The 21082-nt window shown below is 37.5% G+C and overlaps 2 protein-coding genes across 3 annotated transcripts in view; one reads left to right on the forward strand and one right to left on the reverse strand.

Moving 5' to 3' along the window:
• The window catches only part of Siae (sialic acid acetylesterase), a 40853-nt gene extending 33240 nt beyond the window's left edge, over positions 1-7613 (reverse strand). For both annotated transcript variants that reach the window (XM_010628719.1, XM_010628718.1), the window contains exons 1-2: positions 7505-7613; positions 3445-3606 (exon numbers count right to left, since the gene is read on the reverse strand). In XM_010628719.1, coding sequence (XP_010627021.1) covers positions 3445-3606; positions 7505-7571 — 229 coding nt within the window. In that variant the 5' untranslated portion in view covers positions 7572-7613. The remainder of the gene's footprint in view (positions 1-3444; positions 3607-7504) is intronic.
• A 59-nt stretch (positions 7614-7672) lies between these two features.
• Spa17 (sperm autoantigenic protein 17) lies at positions 7673-18822 on the forward strand. Its single transcript, XM_010628717.3, has 4 exons — positions 7673-7826; positions 8906-9086; positions 15433-15503; positions 18367-18822. Exons 2-4 carry the CDS (start codon positions 8933-8935, stop codon positions 18502-18504), a joined length of 363 nt encoding a protein of 120 aa, XP_010627019.1. The 5' UTR covers positions 7673-7826; positions 8906-8932; the 3' UTR covers positions 18505-18822.
• Positions 18823-21082: the final 2260 nt, after the last annotated feature.

Raw genomic sequence — 21082 nt, forward strand, 5'->3', positions numbered from 1 at the left:
TCAGTTTTGGTTTGAAATTTACTTTGTCTGCAAATAAGAGTGCTACCCCTGTTTTGTTCTGGGCTCCTGTCACATGGAGAATTGTTTTCTATCTTTTCACTTTCATTCTATGGGCTTCTTTTTGCACTAGGTGTGTTTCTTGTATACAACTTATTATTGGATTTTGTTTCTTATTCCATTTTGCCAGTCTATTTCTCTTGATTGGTGAGTTGAGGCCATTGACAATGCTAATTATAACTGATATGTACTGACTTATTATTGACATGTTATTGGCCTTTTGTTGACTCTTTTTACTTTTTCACCTTCTCCCTTTAATTTCTTGCCTTGCCTATTCAATTTGCTCTGTTGGGCCTCATGGTGTTGTTGCCTTCATTGTCTTTTTCTAGGATCTTGTTTAGAATTCCTTGTAGTGCTGCTTTGGTATTCATGTAGTTTCTCAGGTGTTCTTTGTTGTGGAAGTGTCTTATTTCCCCATCCATCTTGAAAGAGAGTTTTGCTGGATACATCAGTCTAGGTTGGAGGTTGTTCTCTTTTAGTACTTGAAATATCTCATTCCAGGCTCTCCTTGCCCCAAGGGTCTGTGTTGAAACATCTGCTGTGATTCTGATGGGCTTTCCTTTGTATATGATTTGTTTCTTTTCTCTTACTGCTTGTAGTATTTTGTTCTTCTGTTGGGTTTCTGGGATCTTGATTATTATAGAAGAATAACATAAGACTGATAGGAATACATGAAGTAGCAGGAGAAAATACAAATGACTTTAAAAAGCTGTTTGCAGAATTAATGACAGAAAACTTCCCAAACAGCGGGGAAGAATTTGACATTCAGATAACTGAGGCATATAGGACCCCAACTAGCTACAATCAAAAAAAAAATCTACACCTAGACATATAATAATCAAGATCCGACAGACATATTTTTGACTGCTCTATGAATTTTCTTACATGTCTACCTTCTTTAAGCCAAAGAATACTTTCTCCATTTTGCATCATGGACAGAAGAAAACAAAACTCACTGGAGTAGATCTGCTGACCTCCTACAAACTAGAAAACCTTTGTTCTATAGTAAATAGATGTGGAAAGTCAGATGGATAGATCTACCAACACCACCAACAATGGCACCAACCTCTTTTCCTGTGAAATTATAAACAGTCTGTGAATCACTTCATTCCCTTAAGTTTTGCTGGTTTTAACTCCAACCGACATGTTGCTTTTCAGTAGAGCAACTAGAGCATTACTAGAACCTAAACCACTAAGTGGAAAAAACAACACGAAAGAATGAGCTTGGGCAGGGTGAGCACCATTTGTATTCATCTCTGTACCTTCCTAAGGTTTCTAGCTTAGTATTTTGTACACAGTAAACCCTCAGTAGATGTTTATAAAATTAAGATAAATGAGCAGGTTCACTCTCACTGTAAAGGAAGCTCATCTTTTAATGATTACCCGTCATTCTTTTCCATCACAACCTACCCTCCTGCTTTGTCCCTGCCCACCTCAAGTACTGGTCCTGAAACAAGGATGTAGGGTAACTACTGAAAGTAATACACAAGAACAATTTAAAAACTGGAATGCTACATAATATCATGTACTTTCTCTATGTATCAGTACAACACTATGTCTCTGCCTCCTGAATATTTACTGGTAACTTTATTGGCATGAAGCCCCTTTCTTATTTTTGAACCACAGCAGTTCTTTGGATTTCTAAACCAACCTCATTTACTCAGAGAGCCACTATTTATACACAGTGCTGCTCATTACTAAGAGGAACACAGCACAAACAGAAAGCACTGCTAGACTGAGAATTCTTCAGTTTCAGTACATCCTGCATGTCACCAATAGCATTTAAACCAACAGACAACTATATCTGAACTATAGTTTCCCTTTCAGGTCTCTTAGTTTCAACCAACAACATTCTTACCTTAAAAAGTCTCAAAAACCCAAGAGCTAGAAACACTTACCTTGCAACTATGCCTGGCATATAGTATTTCAAATGCTTGCTGAGTGGAATTTGCTGAATTATAAAGATACAGCACCAGGATCTGGATGCCTCTGGACAATCAGATCTGTATGCTGACAAAACTAACAAGGAAATTCTTCTTCTCAAGGGCCAGTAAAATTTCCAGCAGCTTCCCTGTCTCTATATACAAATATTCTAGTCACTGCTCAAGCCACCAACTTCATAAGTAACTCCACCACTCCCAGAGCAGTCTCCCCACCTGTCTCACTCTCACTTGTACATCCTACAGCTTTAGAGCTACCTCTAAGATCAACTACAAGCACACCTTCCTGAATCCAGAGACTTCTTGCTTTCCCTCCTGCACATATTATGTTACACATCTTTATCTCTTCTAGACAGAGATGCCTTTATTAGATCTCCCCACTCAAAGAAGGCTGCTAATTCTCACCTTCTTGAACATTCATCTTTGCAGCCACACTCTTGGGTTAACCTCTCATGGTGGACCACCTCGATTCATAATAGTCTGCTAACAGGTTCCACAGCCCCATTTTACTGATCTCTAATCCATCTTCCACAGTGCTGCCAATGTGATCTTTCTAAAATAACAACCTGACACTTATAATCCTAGCACTCTGGGGGGACGAGGCAAGAAGACTGCAAGTTGGAGCCCAGCCTGGGCAATTTAGCAACTTAGTGAGACTCTGTTTCAAAAAATAAAAAGGGCTTGAAATATAGCTCAGGGCAAAGGCACCAGATTCAACCCTTGATAACATAGACACAAAAGTAAAATAAAAAAACAATCTGATCTTGTTATTTGTAGTACTGGGGATTAAAGCTAGCACAGAGTACACACTCAATAAATACTTGAGTGACTGGCTAAATAACAGTAGTAGTAGCAGTACTGACTGTTAAAACTTATTCAACATTTACTGTGTGCTAGGCACTGTTCTAAATATCTTACATATGTTAATTCATTTAATCTTCACAATTCCATATAACTATCTTCATATGCTTAGTAACATATCCAAGGTTATGCAGACATTAAATGAGAGTCAGGAGCTGACTCCAGTGAATTCTGGAGTTAAGGTTCTTAGCTATACCTCTATGCTGCCTCTCTTTTATGTATGATTCAGCTCAAATGTCACTTTCTGCAGGAACCTTCCCATACCACCCAATCGGAGTTAGATGTTTTTCTTCTGCATCCCATAACATCCCAAATACGCATTCATCACACTGCTATGTGACTTGGTGTCGATTCATACTATTCCATGAGCTTCTTTACCACAGGGGCTTTGACTGAGCTTTATTTTTCTATCTTTGGTGCCTACCACACAGTAAATACTGAAATAACTTTTGCAGATGGATAGGTGAGTAGATGGATGGATGGGAGAGAGATGGATGGCCTGAGCTGGAACACAAGCATTCATTTTCAATTAATCCAGCAGGTGGCAGAAGAAGACAATAGCTGAACAGAGACTGGCCAGCCTTACCTTTCACACTGGTCACTTTCTTCATGATGGCTTCCTGACCTTGGCACAAGGTCACTGTCACTGTGGCTCCAGGTATACCAAAGCCCCAGATCACTGCTCCAGCAGGTTCCTTCTGCAGCACCATATAATTATCAATGTATGAAGCAAAGTGAAAACCAATACCTAAAAAATTTAACAAACACTTAGGGAAGCAACATTAGGGAGATTTGTCACCAACGGATCCGGTGAAATAGCAAAAAACATACTCTTTATACAAAAGAATTTGAGTTTACCCAATCCTTCTATCCTCGAACTAGACCTTATCTCTCCTAATTACATAAGCAATATAACAAGAAAAGATTCCAACAGTATGCCTCATAGGACAAGATGACCACTAAGGAAAATTCCAACAACCAGGGGCAACCAATGTACCACCATGGCCTTCTTCCCTCCATTTCAGAGCTCTTGATCTTCCCTTATTCGAAAACTTGGCCCCAGTACTTGACTTTCTCCCTCACAAAATAACTAAAATGCACCTTTCATGTATCCCACAGATGGTGTTTATGTGAAAAATAAACCACTTCCCTCCCAGATTTTCCATTACCACGCCCACTCCTAGTAGCTGGAAATAAAGAGATATGCCTCTCTCCAACAAAGCTACTCTAGTATTTTCCCTCTCTTATCTCCTTCCCGTCCATCAAATAATTCCCCTTGTTTTTTTTGTTTTGTTTTTTTGATGACCCAATGTACTGCATTTATGAATATCCTTGACAAGTCTCCTTCCTTCACAGGTAAATTCAGATAAAGCAAGACATAAAAATAAGGCCAATGAACAACAGGTTAAAAGTCTAAATAAAGATCTTTTAGAAAATTAAATTTGTTTCACAAGCTAAACTACACAAAAAGAAAAAAGGAAGCACACTTAAAACTGTACATTCTTTTAATTTTTTTTGAAACTGTGCATTCTATTCTAGAGAATCACTAACAAGACTGAATAAGAACTCTTTAACGAGATCATTCCTATTTTTAACTTCCAGCCTATATTGAAGTATTTAATAACAAGCATCCATCCAAGTCAGTGAGCTCATCAACACTTAACAAGAAAAAATAATAAAACTTATGTCCAGATTTGTCTGAACAAAACAGACCCCCCAAAATCCCTAAAAGAAAATAATTTACAAGACTAAGTTTTTTTTTTTTTTAAGAGTTTTAAGCAAAAATGATGGGTCGGAAAGAGAATTAGAATTAACAAGGCTGACATTTTCTTCCCCGGAAGCTACAAATGAGGACAGGCCCCTTAGGCTATATTTAACAAGGCAGTACAGCTAATGGGGTCTCCTCCACAAGCTTGGTGGCCTATTTAGACTGCTCTGTGAATAACAACCCTAAAAACTCTTCCTCTCTCCCTCCTTCTCTCCCTCCCTCTCTCTCTCTCTCTCTCTCTCTCTCTATCTCCCTCCCTCCCTTCTTACACCCCCCTCCCTTGAGCTGGCTGGATCATGAAATCTACATGTTAATTAAAGATTACCCAGAAGGCCCACCAGGCTGGAAATACACAACTACCACAAGCAAAATACTCTAGGAAGAGACCACAACAGCCAGAATTGCATAAGCAGATTGGCAGCCTGCTGGGGGAAACATGAGGCACATGTGTGGGAGAGCCCTGTCTTGGGTAGGTGCTTCATATGGAACAAAATAAGGCATAAATAAGAACTCAGTAGAGAGAGGCTGAAAGTGGAGGGATGGGGAGAAGAAAACTGGCTGCTGCTTGCCTATTTGTGGATGCAGTCAGAAGCCCACAGGCTGGGAAATACCTTTTCAAGCCCGTCTGTGTTCACCAATACATGCTTACTGAGCCTCTGTGCATGGCTTTATGCTGGCCTAAAGAATTTTAGAGGTAGAAAAGATCTTTATAGGGCCGGGGATTTAGCTCAGCGGTTCGGTGGCCTGCCTTGCAAGCACAAGGACCCAAGTTCAGTCCCCAGTACCAAAAACAGAAAAAGATCTTTATAATCATGGTGTGATCACATTAATTACTGATCAAGAAGTATGATCATATTCCTGATAAACAGACTAAGACCCAAGCTTGCAAGTTCATTAATTACAGCAAATATTTATTGATGTGTACTATATGGTAGGCTCTATTTTAAGCATTGGAGAAATAACAGTGATAGGAAAAAAATAACAATAGTTAAAAAATTGTTGGCAGCAGGGAGCTTACATTCTTCTAGAGAGGTTTACTATGGCAGGCACAATGCTAATGACACTAGACTTCAGATGAGATCCCAGGATGGTATGGCCGTAGACTAGGACACTAGACTTCAACTGGCCTCAAATCACAAGGGCTAAAACCAGTCACCTGATTCTAAAATTGTTCTAATTTCCACTACGCTGTGGTTGGATAATGATGCTAAGTTAATGAAAAATCATCTTCCCTGTCCTTAACAAAGCTCAAATTCCAACCTGATTAGACAGTGGAACATTAACAAGAACTGAGCCACGGACCAAAAAAAAAAAAAAAAAAAAAAAAGATGAGAGTGAAAGACTGTTGCGCCACACACAAGGCACAATTAATATTTGAACCTTTTTTTTAGGTTTTCAATTTCTGCCTTTATTTGGGGTAAGAACAGAAATACAGTGGGTACAGTGGGACACAAACCATCATTACAAGTGAACCAACAAAATTGGAATAGTGGTCACCTCTGCTGGGGCCTGGCAGGTACACTGAGGAATCCACGGCTGTCTCAACAAGTTCAGTGTCACATTTCTCAAAATGGGTGGTGACTTGACAGGTCATTTCATTGTCTCATTGTTACATGTAGCTTTGCACAACTCAATTTCACAATAAACATGGGCAAAGGGGGGAGTGTGACTTAAAGATGTCAGGATATGCAACCAAGTAAGAAGGAAGGGAAATTTAGAGCATGGAAAAATAAATGAAAAATATAGTCAGAATTAATGAAGGTGAATGAGTGAAATGACCCAAAGAAGGAGACAAAATACTGATATTAGCCGGGAATTTTGCTCAGTGGTTCCACCACCTGCCTTGTAAGCACAAGGACCGGAGTTCGATCCCGGGTACAAAAACAACAACAACAAAAAAAAACACTGACATTAAAGTTAAAAACCATTAACAGAAAATCTAATAAAACAGTGGCCCTATTCTTTAACCTCCCCTCACCTCCTACAATGGACCCAGAAGTCCTTGAGAGTGAAAGGAAGCACAGCGCTACTGGTTTGCACTTTTGTCAAATTCTTCAAAGACACATTTATGGGCTGCTGTTTGTTTGAATCTGGTATTTTGCTTCAGAAGGACAGCAGTCATGCCATTCTTCCTCAACTTTAGCTTAACAGGGATCTTGGGGTTCCTCTCTGAGCGGTTTGAAGAAAAGGGTGCAGGGAGTTCAAGCAAGTTCACTTTACTCTGCATTAGCAGACAGATTCCTTCTTCCAGCCTCTCCACGCTCCCAGTGTCCAGCTCAGGATCTGACCTGCACCATAACCACTGTGAGTAAGCCTCCTCCGGCCCCTGGACAACGCTGCTGCGTATGTGTTATTACCCCACCACCATCATCTCTAGGGAGCACCAGAAATCAAAGATGAGCCTTGAATTATTCTGAGCTAGTGAGGGGGTTGTATTTCTTAGCCCTAATAACCACTTAAACTAGTAAAATGTAATTCCCAAAAGGAATTTAGCCTGATGCAAGCCCTCCCCGAGGGCAACACTGAGGGGGCAGCAGCTGAAATGTTTTGGATGATTCAGTCACCTGTTTTCAAATATTAACTAACTAGGTTCGCCCCCTTCCCTCCGAGCTCCCCTGAAGCCCTCGGGCGGGCAAGTCTGCACCTTCCCACTCAGATCAGCGAAGCTCTCCCTCTGGCCCTCTAGGCGGAGGGTTAAGGACCGGAGGAGGTAGGGAAAGCGGGGGCGCTGGACTCGGGCCCGCAGACACGCGCGCCAGGCCGAGAAGCTCGCTCCCCGACCTTGAGAGAGGAAGCGAGGCCATCACGAAGAGGACGCGGGACTTCTGATTCTGCACTGGCTGAGGGGCCGGGGTACGGCAGGGATAATCTGCCTCACCTTCACTTCTGTCAGCCCACAGGATTAAAGGCAGCACCAGCCCAAACACAGATGCAGGGGCGACCATTCTTCCGCCAAGCGGTGTCCGCAGAGCCACGAAGGGCGGGGTTTGACGGCCTTTGGGGCGGGGCCTGTGTGGGTGGGCGGGGCCAGGGACACGAGGACCCCGCCCTCCCCGGCAGCAGTCCGCAAAACCTACCGCGGCCACAGAGCAAAGTTCCTTTCTCTCCTTCTCGGCCGCCGTAGTTTTTAAAGAAACGGTTACCCAGCAACGAAAAAAAGCAATTCTAACCCTCGGTACCAGCTGGGAGAGAAAGAAGAGGTAAGGTCGTTTCCCCCATTTCCTCTCGAACACCGAGACCTCGCCTTTTCCCTTTGGTTCTCGTATTCTCTTAGCTTCCCCAACACACCTGGGACCCCTGAAGCAGACTGAGAGCCAAGGCAGCCCATTCGTCGAGAGTCTGAAATTCTTGACCTGTCTTCCCCCGCCCTCTACCCACCCTCACACCTCAGCTAGCTAGATACGGAACCTCGCCAGTTTCACCCTAAAATAATTCATTACCTAAAAAGAAAGAAAGAGAGAGGGAGTAAGGGAGAGAACCTCCACAGATTGAGCCTCTTTAAACACTCTCGTGTTCCAGCTCGCTCTCCAGCCATCGCTTTGCCTGTGTTGGGCCTCAACACACACACTTCATACAAACACAACAGGCCCCAGTATTCTTTTCATACTCAGTAGCCCAACCCACTGCTTGACATCCACCCTTAATCTAGCTCTTGTATCCCAAGACGGGAGGAGAAGGCCTGGTCAAGACTATACCAGAAAAGTGAAGAGTTCTACAAGTTTGGAAGCTGGGATTTCAAAATCATAACCTTCTCCTTCCCCTCCTCAACCCCATTCCAGAGTACAAAAGTGCTTCAAAACACATAGGTCATGCTCAGAAGTTGCAGCTGAGAAGATTGTGAAACTTATTCAACAAGATAGAAGAATTTGTAGAACCAGAACTAGTTCCTACTTTTAAATATCGTATTTTAGACCTAAACAGGGTCTTCTGAGCAATTGATAATGAATTTAGTTAAAATAGCTTTTTAACTCATTCACACTAGATGATTATGGTTAGCAAAAAATGCCCTCAGCTCTTCAGAGCAGGAGTGTTATAATGAACACTCTGTATAAATTTTAGATAATTATTTAGCTAGTTGAATGGATCTGTATTTGTGATATTCTAATGCATAATGAAGAATTCAAAATGCTCTAAAAGAAACAAATAGACTTGGGTTCCTTTAGGGGGAAAAAAGGAAATTGAAGTCCAGAAAATTTGGGCCTCAGAAATAATTTGTTGTCATAATTGTGATTATACAATTAAAATCAGATAAACTTGGTGCTCTTTAATGAATCTCTAGGTACCATAGGCAATTCTTCCCAAGGACATGTCGATTCCATTCTCCAACACCTACCTCCGAATTCCACAAGGGTTTGGGAATCTTCTTGAAGGGCTCACGTGTGAGATTCTGAGAGAGCAACCGGACAATATACCAGCTTTTGCAGCAGCATATTTTAAGGACCTTCTTGAGAAAAGAGACAGTAAGATTTTTGTAAAATAAGACACTAAGTATTTGGTTATAGCAAATCTTAAGACCATATCCATTCTTCAGAAAGCCTCTGTGAAACAGGTAGCTCCAAATAACAGTTCATGCTATTTGAAATAATATGTGCCTCTCTGACAGCTTCTATTAAATTAGTTTCACAGTATTCAGTATTACTATTTTCCTGACCTCTTTGATTGTATTTCTTTTTGTCATTGTTTTGGTACCAGGGATCGAACTCAGGTCCTTGTGCTTGCAAGGCAGGAAGCAGAACCACTGAGCTAAATCCTCAGCCCTTTCATTGTATTTCTTACAATACAATATGGAACGGAACTGAAAAAAAACATACAGTATACCCTCCACTTTTCAGCAGATTGTTCTTATGCATCTCCAGTAGTTGACTGTCTATTCTTTCTGTGAAGATAATTTGCAGTTCTCTTTCAATTTTGATTCTTCTCATTTGAAAGTATTATAAGTGTTATAAATATAATTCAACACTCCTTAGATTAAATAAATTGGTATTCACTTGGGTATATGAAACTGTTCTTCAATAATGGCACAGTGACAAACTACTTTGAAAAGTGAACTGCCAGCTTGAGAAGGTAATTTATAGTCTTTATATTCTCAAAGTCCCATTCGCACAGAGACTAAGATCCATACTAATAGTAACTCTTTGGTTGAAAACCAAAGCAAAGTTCCTTCACTTCCATAACTAAAAATTTTCAAATCCCAGGTCTTGAAAGTTTGTGACTATCAGTACTGACCCAGTGGTCAAAATGGAATTATTAGTTTCAAGTTTGTTCTAAAGTCCTATTCTTGGGATTTAGCTCAGTGGTTCCACAGCCTGCCTTGTAAGCACAAGGTCCAGAGTTCAATCCCTGAAAGGGGACAGTGACACTCAACAACTAGGCCATTCTCACACCGAGAGGTCCAACTGGAGACTTTATTCAGGGAGTGGGAGCAGAGAGGGAGAAGGGGAAGAAGAAGAGAAGAACAAAGAAAGGAAGGTCCTTTTATTAGTTTTGGGCTGGGCTATTGATTATTTATGAGGAGTGAACTACTTTTAACCTATCACAGGCCAGGTTGCCTTTTATGGGTCCAGTCCTGCAGAAACAGGTTTCAACTTCTCTGGACCACTGTGGCCTTGTGGAGAGGGAAACTAAAGATAAGGGCATGAGGTAATTTGAAGAGCCAAGAAGTACCAGGAGAATGCAGCCTGTGATAGCGGTGTCACAGCATACTTTAACATGATAAATTCCCTAACAATCCCCAGTACCAAAAACAAACAAAATAAAATCCTATTCTTGACTAGCACAACCATTTTTATATAAGCTATTGTTAACATTTCTTTTCATTATGGTATTCCAACATAGTGGTAAAGGTAACCAGAAATAGCCACAGGCAGACTTTCCGTTATAAACCATTTCACAGAAAGAGGAAAACTAACACAAAGCCAGAATTAAAACAACACCCATACACCCTGCCCAGCTCCACCCCTTTGTTCTGCCCTTGCAAAGCTCAAAACCTCTGCCAGTTTCCTGACTGTTACTGGTCGTTTTTAAATCCATTCAGGGTGGATATTTGTTGCATGATATGAAATTTTAAGTTCCACTAAAATCATTTGATAAACAGTATTTGGGAGGAAGAGGTTATTAAGACAAATCTCTTGGAAAAAGAGGTGAGTTGTCATCAACATTACCTTGATTTTGTTATTATAACATTAATTTTACAAATCCATGCAGTAAAAAGTCTTTAGTCATTTGTTTAATTTTAGAACTCAGTAACATCCCATTACACAAACATTTGAGTCATTGTTACTGGATCACGGCAATAAAAGCAATTGATGATTAAAATTAATAGCCTCGGAATGCTAGCTCTCTAATAAACAATGGATAAAACCACTTGAAAAAATTTTAATCACTACACCCACTTCCACCCATATTATCCAAAGGTGAATTATCCAACAGTCAGAATTTAATCTCTCCAGAAAGACAAAGAAAAAAAAATCATAGATTTCTATCCCAGTCTCCCACAATACATGAATTGCATTGCTATCATCCTTCTTATGTTTTATTTTTGTGACAGGAACAATGTACAATATGATACAAGTGATATCAAGTCACTAAAGGAAAGTGGACTTCTTATATTGAGATAAAATAGTTAAAAATTTGGATCAATTTCTTTATCATATATTAGAATACATTCAAAATTGGTTGGAGATTTAAATATTTTAAAAAGAAACCATACAACTGCTAGAAGAAAATCTGGATGAATTTCACTATAACATAAGACAAGAAAAAATTTGCTAGATAAGTTACTTGAATTACTTCAAAACTCCAGATGCAATTAGGGAACAGATTGAAAAAATTGACAACATAAAAGTAAACTTTTACATGACAAAAAGCATCATAAGGAAAATGAAAACACAAATGACAAGCTGAGAAAAAATATTTGCAATTTCTCTCCTTATGGGTTAATAAAGAGCTTGTAAAAGCAGTGTGTTACATATACTTATAACAACCCTACAGAAAAAATGGACAAGATATATGAACAAGTAGTTCAGACAAAAATAAATACAAATGGCCCTAACATATGAAAATCTACTCTAAGACATAATAACAGAAGCCCAAATCAAAGCTACACTGAGCAACCAACAACCACCCACCACCTTATTGGCAAAAAGCCAAAAATTTCCCAACGTACTCTGTAGGCAAGGCTGGGGAAATAAGTACCATATACATTAGAGGAGGAGACACCAAATGGTACAACTTCAAGAAGCACTCATAAGTATCCACCAAATATAATCACCACAGAAGTTAGATCTCCACACTTTTCCTTATCTCATTATTTTGTTGAAACAACCCAAATATCTATAATAGGAATTTTTGTTTTTGTTTTTGCAGTGCTAAGGATAGAACCCAGAGCCTCTTACATGCTAGTCAAGCACTGTAACACTGAGCTACAGCCACAACTCCCATAAGAAACTGATTTAATAAACTAAGACTACATTCACACAATGAAATAATATACAGCTCTAAAAAAGAATGCAGATCTCTAGATACTGCTAGGCAATGATCTTCAGGACCCAGTGAAAAAGAAGGAAGGGAGTTTAGTATGCTACCATTTATTTAACAAAAGAAGTTGATATGAAAAAATATGGCTTATAGCTTTAGATATAAGAATAAATCTTTTAAAGTTAATGTTTTTCTTTTGAGAAAAGGAAACAGGGTAGAGGGAACAGAATAGAATATATCTTGAATTTGGATTCATTGATATTTAGCATAGGTATAAAATTAAATTTAAAAATTGTTAACCAGTTCCTATGATTAAAAAGCAAAATGAAATAAATTAATATTGAGTAGGTAGCATAAAAACACAGGAATTATTTCAAGTGACTGTATGAAATAATTTGATTGTACATCCATGATGAATATATCCTAAAAGTAAAATGAGCTTTAAAAAAACAAACTGTTTTCAGTAATATCATTCTTTAAAAAGTGGTACCTTGGTTCACAAACACTTTGGTTTTAAAACAATTTGGTTCACAAACAGAAGCATTTGGCAGAATTTTGTTTTTGTTTGCAAATTCTGCATCAGGTGATGGACATGACCACGGCCATAAAATCATAAAACAAATTTTCGTGAACTGAGGCACCACTCTGATACTATTCTAGAGAGCTGTAGGTTGGATCCGGAATGTCCCACAAGGCCCCAGATGTTAGAGGTTTGGTCCCAAAATTGTAGTGCTATTGGAATGAGATAGAGCCTTTAGGAGTTGAAGCCTATGAGCGATTTTAGGTCACTGGAGGTGTGCCCTTGAAAGGGACTGCAGGATGCCTATCTCTTCCTCTCTGACTTGCTCTCAGCCATGAGGTAAACAGACCTCCCCACCATACACTTCTACCACGTTTTACTATGTAGCCACAGTCCCAAACAATAGGGCCAGTTGGGCATGGACTGAAACCTCTAAATCTGTAAGTCAAAATAATCTTTTTAAAGTTGATTTATCATGTATTTTTCACAGAGCTGATAAACACATAAAGTTATCCTAGAAATTATTCTTTTATACTATTGTAGAATAAAGTGAGTTAACTATGCTAGTGTTATTAAGAAGATTTTTGGTGCAGGAAAAAGAGGTTTAAGACAATTCTGTAATCCTAAATTTGAATTGAAAAATATCCATATGACCTCATGATGTTTTCTCTTAAAAAGTAAAAGAAGTAAGCATAATATTAACACTCGAGCCATTTTCTTGATTCATGCATATTATTTATTCTCCCATTAAAGCTTCATCATTGAAAAGATTCCTGTTGTAAAACCTTGATTATCCCCTACTGTTACTCAAATAAAAATAATAAAAATGAATAGCTGATTAAAAACAAACTAAAAGAAGTAGTTTATAGTTCCATACCTTAAAACGGCCTGAAAACAATGACCAACCCCATACCAGTGGACATCTCAACACTAAATTGTCATGTCTGAACACCTTTTTCCAAGAACCAGGCCTTCTTATAGTACTAGCTAATGCCATATATATATATATACATATATATATATATATGATTATACAATGAGGCTGACCATCTCATTACACCAAAAAACAAGAGTATTCTCAAAGATTACTAGGGTTGTTTGCAAAGGACTAAGGAGTAAGCTGCCACTGGTCAGATTTTAAACAGAGCATCAATAAGAATAATAAATACAATGCATTAGAATTTATACAGTTTGTTAAATATTCATAAATTCATAATGCTACAAACAAATAAAATTCATCATTCATTGATCACCTTGAGAGGATTCCAGGTAACCAACAAATTAACCTGAAAATTGATAAATGAAAGAAAAAAAACCAAACCTTTAAGCTTTTTTTGCTGTAACAATGGTATTTCAGGTTAACCATATAGTTGATGGGACCGACTATTTTCTTTATTCACTCCTCCAAAAATAAACAAATAATGATTGTTAAAATATTAGCATTATGCAACCCACCCCTAAACAAATTATCTGATGATAATTATAAAATTATAAGAAAGAAAACCACATATTATTAACATCCTGACAGGACTACAAAGCACTATTAATCAAATATTCTTAGCAAAAAAAAAAAAAAAAAATCAGAACTGAATCATCAAACCTATAGGCCTAACTGCCAATCTATAGGAAATTCAAAGGCAAATGATTTTCTTAAAAGCCACCATGGAGATAGAAATATCTAAACTGTGGAAAATTTCAAAGTAAAACAGGACTCAGCTTTATCAAGAAAAAGTGAGGGGATGGGGCTTTCCATTAAAAGCAATTTAAAACACATAACAAAAGACCGTGCCTATTTTGGTAGGTCTAATTTGAATCAAAATATTAATAAGTAAAACTACATATATCAGACATTAGAGAGATTTGGATAGTTGGTAATATTAAAGAATTATTAGTAAAAGGAATCAAGGTACATCATTAAAGGTACAAATTATGATGAATGTGGTGATCATTATGTAAATCTAAATTGTACCAATAAATGTAAAAATAAAAGAATTATATTTAGGTGTGATAATGATGTAAATATTTTAAGAGTATATCTTAGCAATATATGCTGAAATAAATATTTGTAGATAAAATAGTAGAATGCTTGGGATTGGCATGTAAATAATCAGACAAAAGGCTGGAAAATAACCAGAATAAAAGGATAAATATAAAATAAAATGAATCATGAGTTGACAACTGTTGAATCTAGGTAGTATAAATATAGTGGTTTGATACTATCTCTCTACTCTCTAAGTTAGAAATTTTCCATTATGGGAAAAAGCATTTGTTTTTATACACTTTTCTTAATTTACTGGTACATATTTATGTTTTCTCTCCTGTTTTGTTATTAATTCTATTAAAGAAGAAATTATGTTTTCTAGTACTTTTGTAAGTATCTACATGGATCACCAGTGACTAATTGTTTGTCATATATTAATGATCAGTGATTATTGTCTGAAGTACTTAGCTATGTACAATGTAATTAAGAACTTTGGTTCCATCATTATTTATGGTTAGGGTTTCTCATATAAGAGAAACCATATGATATGTCAACTTGTGTGTCTGATTCCACGTAACATTATGGTCTGAAGATGCATCCATTTTCCTACAAATGACTCACATTCTTCTTAATGGCAGAGTAGTACTCCATCATGTATAAATAACACATTTTCTTTATCCATTCATCTGTTGATGGACATATAAGTCAATTTTTACTTGTCAATAGAGAACCTGTGATTTGAAACAAGAAACTCCTTTTGTGTTACAGCTTTGTATTTATTTCAATGAGCTCAAAATAAGTCTGAAGTTATTATATTTTTATTATTTAGAAACCAACTTTGATCCAGCAGAATGGGGGGCTAAGATAGATGACCGCTTCTATAACAACCATGCATTCAAGGTATAGTCCTGTGAATTTATTGAATTTAGCTATTTCTTCTATCTACAAAATGTTATTATAAAAAAGGTACCAGTAATTTCTAAAATAGTAATAAATGCCATCATGTTCCATAGTGTGAAGTTGATTTTTTAATGAAGTTTGTGGGTTAAAAACTAAGGAAATAAGTTTTGCTATGGAGAACGATTTATATGTAAAAAGAAACAGCTCTGCCAGTTTTTTTTCTTTTTGGTACTGGGGCTCACCTCAGGCCCTTGCGCTTGCGAGGCAGGTGGTGGAACCACTGAGCCAAATCCCCAGCTCCCCAATTTTGATACAGTTATTGAAGTCTTCCTCCAAAGTAGAGGCACTGCTAATTCACCACCTATAGAAAGGGATTCTCTAACCCATAAAACAAATTTAAGGACATGTAAGTGAATCATCTAAAGCCTTTAGAATTCAAAATAAAAGAAAAACACCTTGAAATTGCTGTTTAACACAAGGACATAACATTTTCAATATTATCCCTTTGATCTCAACAAAATATGAATAGAAATAAAACATGAGCACAGAGAATCTAAAATAGAAATAAATAGAACACACCCATATATGCAGGTACAGACAGATGGAGCCTCACTTCTGAACTCAAAGAATGAGAACTAACTGTCTAGGACATTCCTCAAGTCTACTGAAGAACATTAAAACTTGAACTTTCGGGGCCGGGCATGCAGCTCAGTGTTACTGTGCCTTCCTGGCAAGCACAAGTTCCTGAGTTTGATTCCTGGTACTGCAAAAAAAAAAAAAAAAACAAAACAAAAACAAAAACTTGATCTTTGAACTTTGTTAATTCCTTTCAATTCTAACTAAAAGCTAGTGTCTTATGGCTAATGGTGTTATCTCAGTTGTATAGAATAATGCTCTCAAATTTTATCATTTTATTATTACTACCTACTGTTTTTCAAGACAGGGTCTCATGATGTTTCCAGGCAAGCCCTGACCACCTCCTAGTCTTAAGTGATCCTCCTGCCTCGGCTCCCTGAGTAGCTGGTATACCACAGGTGCAAGCCACTATTTACAGCTAGTATTCTCACATTTTAATGTTACCTAAAAATTACTTGGGAGCCATGTTGAGATTTAACTTCTTATTTGTACACTGGGGTAGGGGTTGAGACTGAGAAATTCTATCAAGACCCCGGCTGATGTCACTGATGCTAATCCCATATAGTCTTCATCAACCAGGCTTCTTCATTGGAACCACAGAACACAGAGAATGCTTTGAGTGGCAGTTTTCTTACTTGTTTTTCATTTGTTTTTGCTGGAGAGTCCAATGTTAAAACATTAGCACACAACTGCCTATATTCTTCATAGTCCAGACTCAGGAGGATGAGGCCAAGGAAGAAAGAATTCACTCTTTATAATGTCAGAGGCCAAACTTCTGAGTTCCTTTTTATGTCCTGATGTCCTAGTTTCTTACCCAATGATTGACACCCTGAATGAACCTACCCTCAAGGAACACCTTCTCACTCAGGCACACCTTTTTCCTACAGTATTTATAATTTATTCCAGAATTATATCAATACAACCAGTAAGACTAACATTGGCATCAGATACAATGAGATCAAAGAAGATAGGAGTGTTTCATAGGTGCCCTTACATAGGTTTTCATGAATTTGAGTGAGAATTTCATCAACTTCCAACTTGTGAACAATTGCTTGCTCAATTGAGGGCATTTTCCATTTTATACCATCTTGTTTGCATTTCAAAGTTTAAAAGCTAAATTTACAGAGACATATTAAATACGGTTATTCTTAGAAGGATGCAATGGGGGAAAGTTGAACAACCCAAAGGTTCATTAATAGAAGGTTTGAGTGCATAGATCAAAGTATGTCAGTACAGTGGAATGCAATGTTGTCATAAAAAAGAATAAGCAGAGTTATATAACATAATAACAGAAAAAGAAAAACAGACACTATTACATTGGAAAAGAGAGTTGCATCACACTGTCATCTCATTTTTAAAATAAAAAGACATTCATATGAATATATTTGTAGAAGTAGAAATTTTGGATGATATATTTATACACACACATGTATATACACACACGTATGTGTGTGTGTGTGTGTGGATATGCACACTCAACCTGTAATAGTGGTTTCCTCTTCAGAGCAGAATTTGGGAAAGTGGAGAAAACTTTTTACTGCAGGTGATATTTGATTTTTTTTAGATGTGTGTAATCATTTTTGTAGTTTAAGAAGATATATTAAGAGCTATATATCAATTATATATTTAGGATCTATTCATTTTGCTATCTATAAATTATACCTGTGTCTTAAAAAAGAAGAAGAAGAAACTATATGCTAAAGTTCAATCAACCATGTTAAACCTGACATTATTGAAATAAATTAATTTCTCTCTGGCATTCCACTATTAAATGTATGATTTTGATTGACTAATGATTTAGAAATTAAAACATTATCATTTTAGTCCATCTTATGTAATCATGATTGTTTCAAAACAGCTCATTTATAATCTCTTTAACATTTTTATCATGCTTCAAGGAATCTTGCTTGCTGGCTTCCCATTCCAAAAACCATTATTGCTCTGGCAATTATTAAATAGGAAATATTTTGGACCCAAAAAAGAAAAAAGAGGTTAACAATAATCTTTTATTAAAGAGACATGTTAAAGACTGTCAAAACAAAGTGCTGACACTTTGGCATTTGCCATTTGGTACATATATAATATGACAATACATTAAAATTCCCCAGGAAGCAACAGATTTCAAATAGTCATATCTCTAAATTGATTAAATTTATACATATATTTTTATGGCATCAAATATACAAGTTATTTAAGAAGTCTTTTACTTTTTCTCCTTTCAATTAAGGATTCTTCTGATGAAAATAAAGAGGAAGTTGCTGCTGTCAAAATCCAAGCAGCCTTCCGGAGACACATAGCCAGAGAAGAGGTAAAGAAAATGAAATCAGATAAACTTGAAAAAGACAAAGAAGAAGAAAATGAGTGAAGACACAGGTTTTGCCCCCCAGATAACATGAAAAAATAATCCAAATCTATCCAACTTGTTGTAATTGTCATTTTTTCCTGAGTAAGAGAGACTTGATGTTGTGAAATAACATTTATTGCTGTTGTGAAAGTCTGTTGGGCATTTAATAGACATGCCACAGAAACTTACCACTTAAAGATTTCTCTAAAATTATGAGGATTGTTTCTACTTGTCCCAGGTCTATGAATAGATAACTTTGGATTCCGCTATCAAACTGGAGAGGTTATATGGTCTTACCATTATCTAATGAATAAATCCTATCACATCCCTGAAAAATGGTTCTTTAGCTCCTGTTTCACTCAAGTGATAAATATTTCACTGCTTTTCAAAGGTAGTCTACTTAATTTGTATGTATGGGTTGAGTGCTGGCAGTTAAATCCAAGGCCCTCAGCACATTAGGCAAGTACCTTACCAATAAACCACATCCTGAGTCCCTAGTTTTTTTAATATATTAAATTATTAGAAAGATAAGGTAAGTAAAAAGTCTGCCTTCCTTTAAGTTTTACACTTTTTCATTTGTTATGCATGTATTTAACCATTTATTGAAAATATATTGAGTACAGTTCATGTGCTGGGATTTAGTAGTGAATATTTTTTACCTTCATTCATGTCGCTTACAGTTCTCTTTTTTTTTTTTTTTGGTACCAGAGGTAAAGCTCAGGATCTTGTGCTTCTGAGGCAAGCAGCAGAACCACTGAGCTAAATCCCTGGCCCAGTTTACAGTTCTTACTGTCTTATTCTCAAAACCCACACAAAACAAGAGTAATAACATCATACTAGAAAAATGACAAAAGCGCATAATAATCTGCTTTCTTGTTCGCAAACAATTCCTGTTATGGCTTATATCTAGATTCCCTACCACCACCACCAAAGCCTCATGTGTGCTTGTGAGGTGGGGCTTTTGAAAGGTGGCTGGATCATGGGTGTGTGATATTGGATTAGGAGTTTGGTAACTAAATTAGCCCCTTGTCTGTTTTTACATGGTTCTGGGTACGGAGAATGGGAAAGACCCTCCCTTAGTGTAGGTGGCACCTACCACTGGTCTTGTAGCCTAAATGGAATAAAAAGAGAAAGGAGGGCTCACTGTTTTCTGCCTTCTGTCTGCCTGCCATGGACTGTTTCTCCTCTGCCATGATGCTCTGTCTTGGAGCCAGCCAGCTATGGACTAAAACTTCTACAAACTATGAACTAAAATAAACCTTTCCTCCTTTAATCTATAGGTGTCAAGTATTTTGTCCCAGCAACAAGAAAGTAACTATGATAGTTCCCAAGTCTTTTAAATGTATAAACTCAGAGGCCTTCTATCTCTGTTAATTTTTCAGTGAACCATTCAAGCCCCAAGGGTCTTACTTTTAGAAAATTAAGTTGCTCCTTTTTGAGGCCTTACCATTCTTGATTGTCCCAGAACCTAAAGATAAGAACCAAGAATGCAAACAAAAGAAAATGGAGTTTTAACATTTAATTAATGCTGCTATATTCTGCTATAATGACATAGCATAATCCAGAAGTCTAAGGCCATGTTCTTGCTCATTCTTTTTCCTACCTGTACCACATAGGTGTCCCTTTCTTTAGTTCTAGGATTACATCTCTCTCAGTGCACAGTCACCACCTAGCCATTGTTCCCCTAAGTTTACTAATAAGCCTGAGGAGTTTCCCAAATCAGTCAAGTATTACACCGTAACTAGGGCCATCCTCCAACCCCTGTATCTTAGCCTGGGGCTCAGACTCACGCTTTCTCCAAAGCAGTTTTGTTTCAGGTGCCTCATTGTCCTTCCCTGTCACTGAGCCTTTATCAGGCTCTACATGGAGATCACCCAGATAGATGATCCTCTCTACTCAAACACATCCTTACCCAGTGCTGTCCCACTTGTGGCAGTCACTCTTTAATCTCTGTGCATCTCCAGGCAGCCTTCCTTCTTCCAAGGTCTTACTGCCACTGGTGAGCTGCATGCTAACTGTACCCCAAATGCTAATATTCACTGTTTAACCCATCCAATATTTAACCTTTTCCTCCAGGTTTAGAGAAGAGAAAAAAAAATCAATTATCTCCCAGGATTCCAGATTCTCACTTCCCTATTCCACTCAAAGCACAAACCTCCACCCCTTTTCCCGCTTGAAGAAAGCCATCTGTCTCAGAGGACTATAAAAGTTGCCCAGAATTAGTGCAGAGACTTAGCTTCCTTATTCTGGAGAGGAGATCAGAAGAGAAAAAGTTTCTTTAGTGAGTGTATTACAAAAAAAGTAGGTATGTACATGTACCAACTCCCCACAACAAATATAATCATTATGTGCTGAAAACATGTAGTGGCATCTCAGTTCACAAATTCAATTCTCTCCACTATTCTGGTCACAAACTTAACTGGATGAGAACCAAATCAAATTTCCCCATAACATTGAACCTAACCATAAAATGTTTTTTGATTTAAATTTTAAAAGATACCAATTAGCTTTTCCATAATCCTTTTATACACATAAAGTGATTAACACTGTGCTTTCCATGTAGTCAGTTCACACACATACATACCTAGTGCTGGTGCTG

The sequence above is a fragment of the Fukomys damarensis genome, unplaced genomic scaffold (assembly GCF_012274545.1).
Source record: "Fukomys damarensis isolate Sample0158 unplaced genomic scaffold, DMR_v1.0_HiC HiC_scaffold_16, whole genome shotgun sequence".
In the NCBI taxonomy this organism is placed as follows: domain Eukaryota; kingdom Metazoa; phylum Chordata; class Mammalia; order Rodentia; family Bathyergidae; genus Fukomys; species Fukomys damarensis.